The 15,008-nt window shown below is 39.1% G+C and overlaps 1 protein-coding gene across 3 annotated transcripts in view; it reads left to right on the top strand.

Annotated features, from left to right (window-relative positions):
* LOC150101351 (methionine synthase-like) overlaps positions 1–15,008 on the top strand; it is an 815,136-nt gene that overhangs the window by 629,429 nt on the left and 170,699 nt on the right. For all 3 annotated transcript variants that reach the window (XM_090400909.1, XM_090400910.1, XM_090400911.1), the window contains exon 29: positions 13,103–13,258. In XM_090400909.1, the coding sequence (XP_090257035.1) occupies positions 13,103–13,258 (156 nt within the window). The remainder of the gene's footprint in view (positions 1–13,102; positions 13,259–15,008) is intronic.

Consider the following 15,008-nt stretch of genomic DNA (forward strand, 5'->3'; position numbering starts at 1 on the left):
TAGTAATTTTAGTAATCAGAAAGCCTTTACCTGAAACAGTTTTATATTTAATAACTTTCAAATTTAGATGGTATGTATTTTATGTTTAAGTCTTAATAAGTATATATAATTTTCTTTTGTTTTTGAATTTGGTCTTGAGTAAGTCATTTCCTGCATTCTGAAAAGGAAGAATTAAGTTTAACTCTTGCCCCAGTTGAGTATGTGTGCTCTTTTAATTTTTTCTTAACACTCGGTATGAACAGAAAGATGTCCCAAAATTAATTTGGTGCATCCGATAGAAATGCATCGTGTTTACACATGTAAATTGGATATTTGGTCTTTGCTTGGAGCACTAAACGTCAAGTATTTGTAAGCATAATTTCTGTCACTTGCAGTTTGGAGTTTATAATTATTATTATTATTATTATAATTTAGGCCTCCAAGGAGTCAAAAGACTCATCGCGGGAGGTCCTTCCTAGGAAACACAAGTCTATCAAGACTCATCGTGGGAGGTCCCTCCTAGGAAACACAAAGTCTGTCATACCACTCCTTAAACTCATTGACCATTCTTGCTCTCACCATTCTATCAGGCAATGCATTCCATGGTTCAACCACCCTCCATGCAAAGAAACCACTCCTCACCCTCCTGCTCACAGTTTCCTTTTGTAACTTCCAGGGATGGCCTCTTGTCAACACTCCTTCCCAATGTTCAACCAAGCAAAAGAACTCCCCAGTAGCAACCCTGTAACCACCTCTCAACAGTTTAAAATTCTCTATCATATTACTTCTTTTATCCACCAAACTCTGCAGTCCACACTCACTCAGCCGATCCTCATGACTAACATTGTGCAGTCCTGAAACTGTCTTTGTTATCTGCCTTTGTACCCTTTCCACACTTAATTTATCCCCTTCAAATCCTGGGGACCAAATCTGAGAACAATAGTCTAAGTGTGGTCTGATCAGGGTCTTATACAATGGAATGATAACTCTTTTATCTCTGCAGGTCAGCATCCTTCTCATTATTGCAGCAATCCTCCATGTTACCTTCACCACCTTTGCAATATGTCCCCTGAATTTCAGGTTTCTATCAATCATCAACTCCAGATCTCTTGTCTCCCCTACTTCCTCCAGTATAGCTCCTCCAATAGAGTATGCAGCGTCCCATCGATGTGTCCCAAACCTCAAGACCTTTCATTTTGCTGCATTAAACCGACACCCCATTCATTTACCTATCGTTCTAGCTTATTCAAATCCTTCTGCAGGACTCCCACATCTGCAATATTACTTATAACCCTTCCCAGCTTCACATCATCCGCAAACAACTGAATATCCCCCTGAAATCCACTGACAACTGAATATCCCCCTGAAATCCACTGACAATGTCATTGATATAATGGTTAAACAATATAGGTCCCAGTACTGAGCCCTGTGGGACCCCACTTGTAACCCTCTGCCTCCTTGAAATTGCCCCACCATACACAACTCTCTAATACCTATCGGACAGCCAATCCTGAATCCCGTTGAGCAACCTTACATCTAAACCCATGTGCTGCAACTTGAATATCAGCTTATCATGTGGAACTTTGTCAAATGTCTTCGCTAAATCCAAGAAAATGGAAATATATACCTTTCCATCATCTGCTGCTCTTGTAACTTTATTATAAAAGGCCAGCATATCACTAAAACAAGAGCACCCCTTCACAAATCCATGTTGACTCACAGATAATATTACCCTCATCTGCCCAATGTTGTATACAGTCCCTAACTAATTTCTTCAAGATCTTAACAACTACTGATAACACGCAAACTGGCCTATAATTTGAAACTTCCAGTCTGCTATTGCCCTTATGCAATGGCACTATCACCTTCCTTCCATTCCCTGGGAACCTTTCCAGTAGCCGACTTTCATTGAAAAGCAGCCAGGTCAACAGCTGTCATTTCTTTAGCACACATTCTCTCTAAACTCATGGTGAAATATCATCTAGTCCCACAGCTTTACTCACATCCAGGGTACTCAGTATTTGAAACACGCTTACCTCCTGCACCTCTAAACCTTGAAGCTGCCCTATCCCCGTAGTATTAAAATTTACTCATCCAGGATGAAATTCACCAATAAAGTGTTCATTGAACAATTCCACTATTTCCTCTGCATCTGTCACTCTATTCCCATTTTTATCCCACAATGTCATTCTTCCACGATCATTTCTCCTCCTACTGCCCACATAGTTGAAACATTTTTTTGGATCTTAGGACTAGTCTCTTCTCATATTCCAGTTTTGCCTTCCTTACCATACTAATCACTCTCCTGGCCTATGCCTTATATTCTTCATGCATCTGCTCTTCACCTGTCTTCTTATATCTCTTCCATAGCCTCTTTTTCACATGCAGTTCCTGTTTAATATTGTTTGTCATCCACTTTACTCCAAATTGTGTCCTCTTCTTCTTCACTCGTGGAATACAGCTTACCATTGCTGCTAATAAATGTTCCTTCACAATTTCCCAAGCACTAATGATATCCCAGCCTTCCAAGTCCTCCCTCCACGAAACTTCCCCAAGTTGATGTCTAAGACTATTACAATCACCTACCTTATAATTCCACTTATGTTCCCCTCTCTTTGATACTCCTGCATGTCTATTCATCTTCCAAGTCAAAACCACATGGTCACTCTCTCCAACTGGAGAGATGTCACTCAGTTATTATCAACTCTTCTGATGCTATGACCAAATCCAAAACTCTTGAACCTCTTGTTCTCTCTATTACATGTTGCCTAAGACATTTGTCCCTCAAGAATTCTAGAAATTCCATTCCCTTATTGCCACATGCATCTTCCTCTCCCCAATTTATACTGCTGCAGAAAGTTTATTTTTCACTTGGTTAGACTATAATAAATTTAGTTTAATCCTTTAATCATATGTGAGCAAACCAAGTTTGCACCTGAAAATATCTTCAGGACTGAATATGGTGTTGTACTACCTTACTGGGGTAAGGTAGATATTGTACCACCTTACTGGGGTAAGGTGGTACAACACTGGGCAACTCGTAGCAAAGGTGGACCAAGCCAACATAACTCCTATCCCAGTATCTCCCATAATGCAAAACACATCTCCTTGCGGATATGTATAATGTTATGCATTAAGGGATTGAGGTCTCTTCAGTGGGAGCCAGGCCCAGTAGTGGAGATACCAGGCAGAAGCACTAGCGAGGTCATCTTTACCTATAGGAGTTGCCAAAAGGTGTGCCACCAGGTGCAAACTTTGTTTGCTCACACTTGGATAAAGGATTAAACTAAATTTATTATAGTCTAACCGAGTGAAAAATAAACTTTCAACATCTTTCTCTAAATCCAGAGTAATTTAATAAAAAAGGTGGCACACCTTTTGGCAACTCCTATAGGTAAAGATGACCTTGGCATTGCATCTGCCTGGTATCTCCACTTCTGGGCCTTGCTCCCACTGAAGAAAACTCAATAAAGGTCGAAACTAGTCTGGGTAGTGGCCCTTCCCTTAATGCATAACATTATACATATCCACAAGGAGATGTATTTTGCATTATGGGAGATACTGGGATAGGAGTGATGTTGGCTTGGTCCACCTTTGCTACGAGTTGTCCGGTGTTGTACCACCTTACCCCAGTAAGGTATTACAACACCATATTCAGTCCTGAAGATATTTTCAGGCACAAACTTTGTTTGCTCACACTTGGATAAAGGATTAAACTAAATTTATTATACTGCTGTTGTTAAAATCTCCCATAACAATCATCCTTCTTGCACTTGCCTAGCTCAACTGTTTAAATATCTTCCGGTCCCCATCCTCTGTGCTCCTTGGTTTGTAACAACACCCCACTAAATATCCTGTCTTACCTATCTCTGCCTCACACCATATGCTTTCAAAATTTAGTGTCACTGCCTTCCAATGCCTTCACTCTTAGAAGACATGTCGTTACTTATCATAAGCAGTACTCCACCACTACGCTTTCCCTTTTCATCCTGCCAAAAAAAATGTTGTACCCTGCTACTTCTATTCCTGTTATTATATCCTCTTCTGTCAACCACTTCTTGGTGATCCCAATAATATTTGGCCAGGTTGATGCTATCAGTGCCACCAATTCCTCTCCTTTATTCTGGATACTCCTGGCATTAGTATGAAGCATAAAAATGCCACTATTTCTATACCCAGCATTATTCCCCTCTAGATTCCACTGGGCTCAGCGTTACCTGATGTTGTCCCCCTTCTCCCAAGTACCCTTTCCTACAAGAGCCCCTGCTACCATCCTCCTTGGGCATTCTAGTTTCCCTGCATTGACACACTGACTTGTTCAGAACAGCAATTTCTCCAGATGCCTACGTCCTTTCTCATTCAAATGCAAGCGGTCTCTCACATCCAATTCCTCTCTGTCCTCAAACACCCTCCAACCATCCACATATTTGAATTCTCTCTTCTGACACATTCTAGCTACTATGTTGTTTAATATTACTGCTCTTCTGCTCAGCTCGTCACAATCACACCTAGGCAACACGCACACTATCTTTCCTCTCTCTGTCTTCTTTTGTACTACCTGAGGCAAGAATCTCATATCTCTCACTGCCCAATTTACATCACCTCTCAAGTCATTTGTTCCTACCATCACAATCATCTTATCCACCCTTTCATCCCCTCTTAATTCTTAATTGCCATAGCCACACTTTCTATTGTTCCTCCAGGCAAACACTCCTCACGCATCCTATTTTGCACACCATAGATAATTGAGTCCCCATACATTACACCTCTTACCACCCTGTTCCTCAATTGCTCCCATGCATCCCTCACTCTCTCTCCTCTCATACTTTCTCTCTGTGTTCCCCTACTTACCTGCCTTCCTGACATCACTCTATCCCTGGTTCCAGTGCTCCCTCGCATTCTTCTCATTCCCTGTCCTACTGTTTCCATTCTCTTCTCTGTTATCATTCCCATAACTCTCTCTCTCATTGCTCTCCTCCACTTATCCTATTCTCTCCTCGTCTATCATTCCCATAACTGTCTAATTCCCTCTCTTTTACTGTTTCTATACTCTCCTCTTCTGTCATTCCCAAACCTCTCTCTCTCATTCCCTCTCTCCTATTGCTTCTATACTCTTTTCTTCTATCATTCCCAAACCTCTCTCTCATTCCCTCTCTCGTATTGCTTCTATTCTCTCCTCTTCTATCATTACCAAAACTTTCTCTCACTCCTACTCTGATTTGCCTTGTATACATCTTTTCCATTCTCCTAATCGCATCTTTCATACTTCTCATCTCGTTCACAAGACATTCCACCTCCTCTTTCGGCTCATCTATCCCTCTCTGCAAGTTAGTCACTTATTTGCCATTCATTTACCCAATAAAAACTGTCTCCATAAACTTCACAGTCATTCAAGCCTTCCACACTCCCGACTCTTATTTTCTCATTCATACTTCACTCGTCATTCTCTCCTATCATGCTACTTGTCTCCTGCTCGTCATTCTCTCCTATCACACTACTTGTCTCCCGACATTCATTTCCCATCTCTGAAGCAACTAGGTCGGTTATTGTAATATCTAATTCATTGATTTCCTCCCACTGTCTGCATTTTGCACATATACACACTCCCCCTTCTCTCACCCGCCACATATCCAACTCCCCGGAAGCATACATGCCGCAAACACTGCATGCCACAAAGTCCTTTATTATGTTATGTATAATAGAGTTCTTAAATGGCAGAGGACTTGGTAACACTCCATTTGTGATTGCAGCTGCGTCTGCCATCATTCCTTACTGCCAAGTAACTACTAAACTAATCGCTAAAAGTATATATGAACACTGTATCACAGATATATATATAAATAAATGCTAAATATAAACATATATATATATATATAAATATAATGCTATATTCAACTATACTAGATAGCGAAAACTTATCTTCTCTTCCACCGCAAATGTTGTCGGCTGTGACCTTGCCTTCTCGGTAACCCAAAAATAACACAATATATAACAACGAAACTCCAAAAGCAGAACACTAAAGAACATTTGTGTTACTGAGAAAAAAAAATGCAGCACAATTCGCAAAAGAATTCACACCATCATCATCAGTTGCATCAGTCTTGGGACTGGTAGCTCAGCAGCAATTTCCTCCATTCCACTCTGTCATTGGCTTTCTTCTTAACCTCCTGGTAACTCCTCAAAACCGTGCTGTCTTTGACTTGGTCAAGAAAGCTTTTCCTTGGTCTGCCTCTTCTTCTTTTCCCCTCTATTTTGCCTTCAGTTATTCTTTTCACAAGTCCATCATGTCGAAGTATATGTCTAAACCACGTATCTTTTCTAATTTTGATCGATTTAATTAGAGTTCTTGTTTCGTTTATCTCTCTCAGGACTTGATGGTTTGATTTTTTTTCTGTCCATTTTATTTTGTTCATGCGGCACCAGCACCACATTTCAAAAGCCTCCAATCTTCTTACATCTTCTCTGCCTAGAATTCAGGTTTCACATCCATACAGTGTAATGCTCCATATCAATGTCTTTACTAATTATTTTTTTTCAATTGTAGGTTGGGGTTTCCTGTTTAAATACTTTTCATCTTAGAGAATTGGGCTTTTGCATTGTTTATTCTTGATCTTATGTCTTCTCTTGTTCTGCCATCTTCTGTTATTAGGCTTCCTAAATATGTAAAGCTTTTCACTTGTTTTATTTGTTTCCTGCTGATGTCTATATGCTCTATATTGGTAGGGATTTTGCCTGTAACAATGATTTTAGTCTTATCTGTGTTGATTTTCATTTTATATTTTTCAAAGTTATTATTTAGTAATTCTAGCATTGTTTTTAATGTTCTTCTGTTTTCAGCTACAAGGGCTATGTCATCAGCAAATCTTATACACATGATATGCTCACCATTTATCTTTATTCACACCATACACTGTTTAAAAAACACTTTTCTCCCTACCACAGCTGAAATCACTCGCCAAGTTGCAGTATTTCCAATTTGGCAAAAGTGGACCTACAAATTGGAGAATAATTGCAGTTCTGAAATGACTATTGACATGTAAGGATAAGGAAGTCATTTTTCCCCTTTACAAGGCTTTGGTATGACTTCATTTGGACCTGTATGTTGATTTGGTCTCCTGATTTTTGCGATGATGCATGTACAGTGAAGAATGTGCAAAGTAGAGTGTTAAACATATTGGGACTGTGAAATTTAGATTATGAGGACAGATTGAGAATTCATGTACTGCATACACTTGTAAATAGGAGAAAGAGGTTGAAAGTTTATTTTTCACTTGGTTAGAGTATAATAAATTTAGTTTAATCCTTTATCCAAGTGTGAGAAACAAAGTTTGCGCCTGAAAGTATCTTCAGGACTGGGGTAAGGTGATACAACACCAGGGCAACTCGTTGCAAAGGTGTAGCAAGCTACCAACACTCCTGTCTCGGTATCTCCTTTAATGCAAAACACATCTCCTTGCAGATATGTCTAATGTTATGCATTAAGGGAAGGGCCACTACCCAGACTAGTTTTGACCTTTATTGAGGTCTCTTCAGTGGGAGCCAGGCCCAAGCTGAGATACCAGGCAGAAGCATTTGCAGGTCATCTCTACCTATAGGAGTTGCCAAATGGTGTGCCACCCTTTTTTAATAAATTACTCTGGATTTAGAGAAAGATGTTGAAAGTTTATTTTTCACTTGGTTAGAGTATAATAAATTTAGTTTAATCCTTTATCCAAGTGTGAGCAAACAAAGTTATTATACTCTAACCAAGTGAAAAATAAACTTTCAACATCTTTCTCTAAATCCAGAGTAATTTATTAAAAAAGGGTGGCACACCATTTGGCAACTCCTATAGGTAGAAGTTGCCAAATGGTGTGAATGCTTCTGCCTGGTATCTCAGCTTGGACCTGGCTCCCACTGAAGAGACATTTCTAGCCTAGCTCCCACTGATGAGACCTTTAGCGGCCCGAGAGAAAGCTCCATGTTCCAGTCTTCTTTTGGATTCCAGTTGCCAGTTACCAGATCCCGAGAGAGAACTCCTATTCCAGTATTGTTTGGTAAGAACCCTTCTAGTTTTTCTTTTGTTGGTTTTTATTTTTTGCGGCCTCGTTCTGATCGGTGCAGGTCCGTTTTAGGGTATTTCCTTTCGGGGACTGAAATTTGCTATTCCGTTGGTAAGGTATTTGCTTTTAAACAATGTCGAAATTCTTGCCAAGAGTTCGTACTCTCGGGATTGAAATTGACCCAAACATCGACAAAGCGACGTTTGTGAGAGCTCTTCTCAAAGTAGTCAAAGCAGAAAGTATTTACGGGCTTACTCCTTACGGGGGGGGGGGGGGGGTAGATTCCAAATAGTAACAAACAACATAGAAATAAGAGAAACGCTCCTTAAAGGCGTAGAATGTGAAGGAGAAAAAATACCTACCCTTCCTAGTCGGGAGTATTTTAAAATCCATAAAAATTGACAGGTTTCCACTCGAATATCTAGAGAAAGGGGAGGAAATCATTAAAACCATTTTCTCCAAATGGGGGACTGTCCGAAACGTAACAATCGGACAAGATGCGGATATCCCAGAGTGGAAATCAGGGGAAGTGAGCATTTCAATCGAGATGAAAACCGAGGTTCCCAACTTGATTCTTTTAGGCTCAGCAAGAGTAATAGTCAATTATCCAGGCGTAAGAAAACAATGTTTTCGGTGCACCGCTTTGGGTCACCTTAGCGCTCACTGCCCGAAAAACAGCACATGCCACAACTGCTTATCGACAGAACACACATTGAATCAATGTGAGTTACCATGCCGTAAATGTGGGAACATATCCCATAAAATAGACATTTGTCCTAATAGGACCCTTGCAGAAAGAGCAGGAGGCGCCATAACACCTGCGGCATTAGCCATTCCTAAGCTCACAACACAGGACTCTCGAGCTACCGGCCAAACAGTAAACGAACCACAAACATCTGAACCAGAAGAGTTTCCAGCCCTCCAACCGCCAGCTACCGTAACGACTACATTAGGAAATCGGGCAATAACTGGGAGGAATGCAGAAGGGAGAATTAGGAAGAAAAAGAAACAGATCACTAAGAAATCGGAAGGCAACAATGACAGCACAGAAACAGAGGAAATGGAAATCAACACCAGTACAACTAAATGACCCATCATGCCGGAAGAAGAAGGAGAAATGAAACGAAATAAACAGGACACTGAAAGCCAAATAGAAGCCTCAAGTTCAGATGAGGATGAGGAAGGAAATGAGTTAATATCGCGAAACAACACAGAAAATGAGGAAGAAACTTCATCAGAAGAAGAAGACAGAGAGCAAGGAAATAATCCAGAAACTAAGGAAGGAACAGACTTTGTTAAAAGCAATACTCCAAACGGCTCTGTCATTCTGAAGAACTTTAAGGGATCACCTAAAACGGCAGAAAAACTATTTCAGATAATGACCACAAAAGGAGAGCCAACTTTCTTTTTCTTTAAAAGGAGCAATAGACTCATATGGGGAGAACTCTATGTAAAGGATATAACCAACGTCGAGCCCCAGCAACTGGACGGTCACCTGGACTTAACAGAGGAAGAAAAACAACACCTATGCGACACATTGAAGTCGCTGACACGAGTAGATCTGGAAAAGAGATACCCAGGGATGATGAAGGAATTTGAAAAAAGAACTTTACCAGTAGATACAAACACCGGTTCTTCTCACCCCATTACAAAACCAGTAAAAAGAAAAGAACCTCTATATGAATATTTGAATGTAACAAAACGAATCCTATTCTATCTTAGGAATAAACCCGAGATAAAAAACAAAGTCCACACAGCTGTACAGGAAAAGGGAGACGTGGCTTTGCAATGTGAAGGTGAGCTAGAGAGTCTTAGAATATGGCTCAAGTTTGGGAAAGTCACTTACGACCGAGCGGAATGGAATGAATGCTTGAAGAGAATATGGCAACTTAATGATGAAGAGTCAGTACACATACTCACAGTGATGGAAAACGTGGTAAAAGACTATGAGGAAGCGGTAAGAGATAGCAGGGCAAATATGACATAAAAAAAATAATAATAAAAAAATAGTCCCTTCTAAGTTTCTTGGTTCTGTTTCTGTATGTTCACACTTAATCCACATAGGAGGGGGCAGACCTGAGAACCCGAGCGGCGAAGGCTTACAGTGAGGCGGTGCAGCTCCTTGCGGGCTGCATCACTCGGGCCAGGCTCTTCCCCCGTTCTTGCAGTACTTTTCTGTTAATTCACCGACTTTTGTTGTTCTGTTTATGCGTGTTCTAGCTCCTTTGTTGTTTCTGTTTATGTGTGTCCTAGTTCTTTTGATTTTCAATTTATGTGTGTCTTCCTGCATTTGTTTTTTTCACTTCTTTCATCGGCTAGGCATCTGAAGAGGTGGTTGTCCGGAGAACGCGGAGGAGAACGGATGGAGGGAGATAATGTCGGAGATCTGCTTGGTGCTGGCATTTAAGTTAGGCCAGGTGGATCGACTGAGGCCTCTTTTAACTACCTACTACTATCCACTCTATCTTTCTTCTCCTCTCTCACTATCAAGCTGACTCTCAGCACAACTTTTTTTAAATCTAAAGAGGCCAGTGATGAAAGGCATGAACTCCCATTCTACCTCAATAAAGGTCGAAACTAGTCTGGGTAGTGGCTCTTCCCTTAATGCATAACATTAGACATTTCCGCAAGGAGATGTGTTTTTGAATTAAAGGAGATACTGAGACAGGAGTGTTGGTAGCTTGCTACACCGCTGCAACGAGTTGCCCTGGTGTGGTATCACCTTACCCCAGTCCTGAAGATACTTTCAGGTGCAAACTTTGTTTGCTCACACTTGGATAAAGGATTAAACTAAATTTATTAGGAGAAAGAGGGATGATATGATAGCAACCTACAGACTTCTGAAAGTGTCATATTGTATAATATTAGATGGAAGTTTAATTTTATGAAAGGTGGGCTAAGGATGAGAGGGCATCCATGAAAGTTGAAAATGAATGCAAGCAACAAAGAGGTAAGTCTTTCTCTCATAAAGCAGTGTGCAACTGGAATGTATTGCGTTTGGAGGTGATGAGTGCAGGTGCTGTGAATAAGTTCAAGAATAGATATTGCAGCTGGTCTAGTTGATATGGGCCTCCCTTAATTTTGGTAATAATAACCTTTTTTTGCTTTCTCCCTAAAACAGCTGATTCTGCTATGTTTAAAACAATCTCGTTCACATTGTCACTCTCTTGATAACTTTTGTACTTATTAGTTGGATATTAGCATCTCAAAAACTGCAAACATTAGATGGAGATCACTGATGATAAGGATGATGCTTGTACTGAAGAGATATGCAGTTGTCTCTCTCTCTCTCTCTGCTATGTCTGTCAGTCTTCCTTTCTTGTTATCTTGCTTTGCTCACTAATTATTATACTTATGTTCCATGTCTTCAAATTCTCATACCCACCTCTCTTTTTCTTTTCACTTGGCTATGCTACCAATTATATATTTGGTTTAATCCTTTATCCAAGTATAAGCAAACAAAGTTTGCACCTGAATATTTTCAGGACTGGAGCAATTCGTGGTAAAGGTGGAATAGATTCTGATCACTTGCCTTAGTATCTCCCATAATGCAAAGCACATCTCCTTGCGGACATGTATAATGCTATGCATTAAGGGAAGGGCCACTACCCAGACCAGTTTGCCCCAGTCCTGAAAATACTTCAGGTGCAAACTTTGTTTGCTTACACTTGGATAAAGGATTAAACCAAGTATATAATTGGTAGCATAGCCAAGTGAAAAAACTTCCATCAACTATCTCTAAATCCAGACAATTTTAATAATAAGGTGTTGACACCTTTTGGCAACTAGTATATAGTGATATGACTTCTGCATTACTTCCACCTTAGTATCACTACCTCCGGGTCTGGCTCCCACTGATGAGACCTCAATAAAGATTGAAACCGGTCTAGGTAGTGGCCCTTCCCTTAATACATAGCATTATACATGTCTGCAAGGAGATATGCTCTGCATTATGGGAGGTTCTAAGGCAAGTGATCAGAACTTATTCCACCTTCACCACAAGTTGCCCCAGTTCTGAAAATACTTCAGGTGCAAACTTTGTTTGCTTACACGTGGATTAAACCAAATATATGATTGGTAGCATAGCCAAGTGAAAAAACTTCCTCTATTCAATTATCTCTAATCCAGACAATTTTAATAATAAGGTGTTGACACCTTTTGGCAACTGGTATGTGGTGATATGACTTCTGCATTACTTCCACCTTAGTATCGCCACCTCAATAAAGGTTGAAACCAGTCTGGGTAGTGGCCCTTCCCTTAATGTATAGCATTATACATGTCTGCAAGGAGATGTGCTTTGCATTATGGGAGATACTAGGCAAGTGATCAGAACTTATTTCACCTTTACCACGAGTTGCCCCAGTCCTGAAAATACTTCAGGCACAAACTTTGTTTTCTTACACCTGGATTAAACCAAATATATAATTGATTTAATCATTTGATTGCTTTATGGTAGCCTAGTGTAATCGATATGATAGATTCACAGCAGCCTAGCCTATATACTAATGAATGAATTGTTTTAAAATTTTTATGGCATACAGCATTACAGTCATATTCATAACACAGTTCTTATAGTAGTACAGTATATACTACAGTTAATTTTATGCCATTACATTTATCTCAACTGCGAATGGCACCATGTATGGTCTGTAAGTGTTTGTGTACATAAGTTTTGATAAATTTGAACTTTTTATATTAGATTTGTGTATATTTTATGGTTAAATGATAAAATATCTGACTAGTATAAAATTACTAGTATCTACATATATTTTATGCATTCATGACATACCTAACTTTTCCTTAATTTTTTAGATATTTCTAAGCTATGCAGTTTGTCTGCTAGTTTTTTCAAATTACAGCTAATCTCAAAAACATTTCTAATATATTTATTAAAAAAAATTGGCATATAAGTGGACCCGTGCAGTTCAAGCCTGCATTCTTAAAGGGTCAACTGTATTTTATTTTCTATTATTATTATTATTATTAGAAATTAGTACAAATTTTAAAATTTTGTTATTCTTGAATGAATGCCATTTAAAGAGTTTGTGTGATTTATATCAAATTACAATTTGTTCTTATAGTGATACCTAAATTTCTTGGAACCAAAGTATTTAAGGATTATGATCTTGATCGTCTTGTTCCTTATATTGACTGGAAACCTTTCTTTGATGTATGGCAGCTAAGAGGGAAGTTTCCAAATAGGTCATTTCCTAGAATATTCAAGGATGTCAATGTTGGTAGGTATATTTGATTATAAATTGAATTGAAGTTATGTTTAAAGCTATTTTGTGAGAAATAGCTCATGTAAAACAGCTTCGTAGCTCCTGTAAAATAGGTATGTTTTGATTTATTCAGCATTTTTAGATTAGTTAGTATATTTTTACTGTATTATTGTGGTAATTATACTGTATTTATTGTATTTCCTAATATATTTTATGACATATTGTTAAATTAAGAGAGATTTTAAAATGGCACCAAAAACTTGGCAGAACAATAGAGCAGCACTGAATACTTAGGAAAATGTAGTACAGAAGCTGTAATTTTCATTTTAGTGTAGTATCATGTAGCTTATGTCCTGTGCATTTTCCTGATGATGACCTCAATACAAAGGTTGAATTGAGGTCATCATCAGGAAATGAAGCGACAGTAAAATAATTACTCCAACACGTGTTTTTGTCTCCATAAATTCTTCACAATGAATGCTGACTGCCATGTAACCTTGAAAGAAAGAAAGAACAGTAAAGTAAAAGAGATGTCAGTGCTTGTTATAACTAATTATTTAAGTAGTGATAAATATAGTATGAGAAAGGATATGAAAAGCTTGATGGAAGAAGCGAGAAAGAAAAGTGAGAAAGTAAAAATGGTAGTTTATTACTGAGATATATGATAGGAATAAGTTAAGAAGGAAGGCTAGGATAGCCAGTAATTCATTGCACATGCTGTGTAGAGAAGAATGGTTTTGATGCTTTGGATGTGTGTAGTGAGTTTGATGGTAGAAAAGATTTGTATAAGAGGGATTTCCTGCACTTGAATGGATTTGGCATCGGGTGCCAAGAGAAATTATTTATTGAAGTAAGACTTAATGCAGAGAGTCAGGGGAACTAGATCATCTTTGGAGGAATGCTGAGGATGTGTGTATAATAAATTTAGTTTAATCCTTTATCCAAGTGTGAGCAAACAAAGTTTGCACCTGAAAGTATCTTCAGGACTGGGGTAAGGTGGTACAACACCAGGACACTCCTTGCAAAGGTGGAGCAAGCCACCGACACTCCTATATCAGTATCTCCCGTAATGCAAAACACATCTCCTTGCGGGTATGTCTAATGTTATGCATTAAGGGAAGGGCCACAACCCAGACTAGTTTCGACCTTTATTGAGGTCTCTTCAGTGGGAGCCAGGCCCAAGTTGAGATACCAGGCAGAAGCATTAGCAGGTCATCTCTACCTATAGGAGTTGCCAAATGGTGTGCCACCCTTTTTTAATAAATTACTCTGGATTTAGAGAAAGATGTTGAAAGTTTTATTTTTCACTTGGTTAGAGTATAATAAATTTAGTTTAACTAGTCTGGGTTGTGGCCCTTCCCTTAATGCATAACATTAGACATACCCGCAAGGAGATGTGTTTTGCATTACGGGAGATACTGATATAGGAGTGTCGGTGGCTTGCTCCACCTTTGCAAGGAGTGCCCTGGTGTTGTACCACCTTACCCCAGTCCTGAAGATACTTTCAGGCGCAAACTTTGTTTGCTCACACTTGGATAAAGGATTAAACTAAATTTATTATACTCTAACCAAGTGAAAAATAAAACTTTCAACGAGGATGTGTGTATATGTTCAGCTAGGGTGTGTAGACATAATAATGATATGAATATAAATGAGCATGGTTATAAATCAACTGAAGGAATGGACTACACTTTAGATTTCAGGTCTTTTGAATGCATCTGGGGAATTTATTGAGCTGTTGGGGTGTGTAGACATAATAATGATA

Source organism: Typopeltis vanoorti, chromosome 11, assembly GCF_054136105.1.
Source record: "Typopeltis vanoorti isolate ZY-2024b chromosome 11, IOZ_Tvanoo_1.0, whole genome shotgun sequence".
NCBI lineage: Eukaryota > Metazoa > Arthropoda > Arachnida > Uropygi > Thelyphonidae > Typopeltis > Typopeltis vanoorti.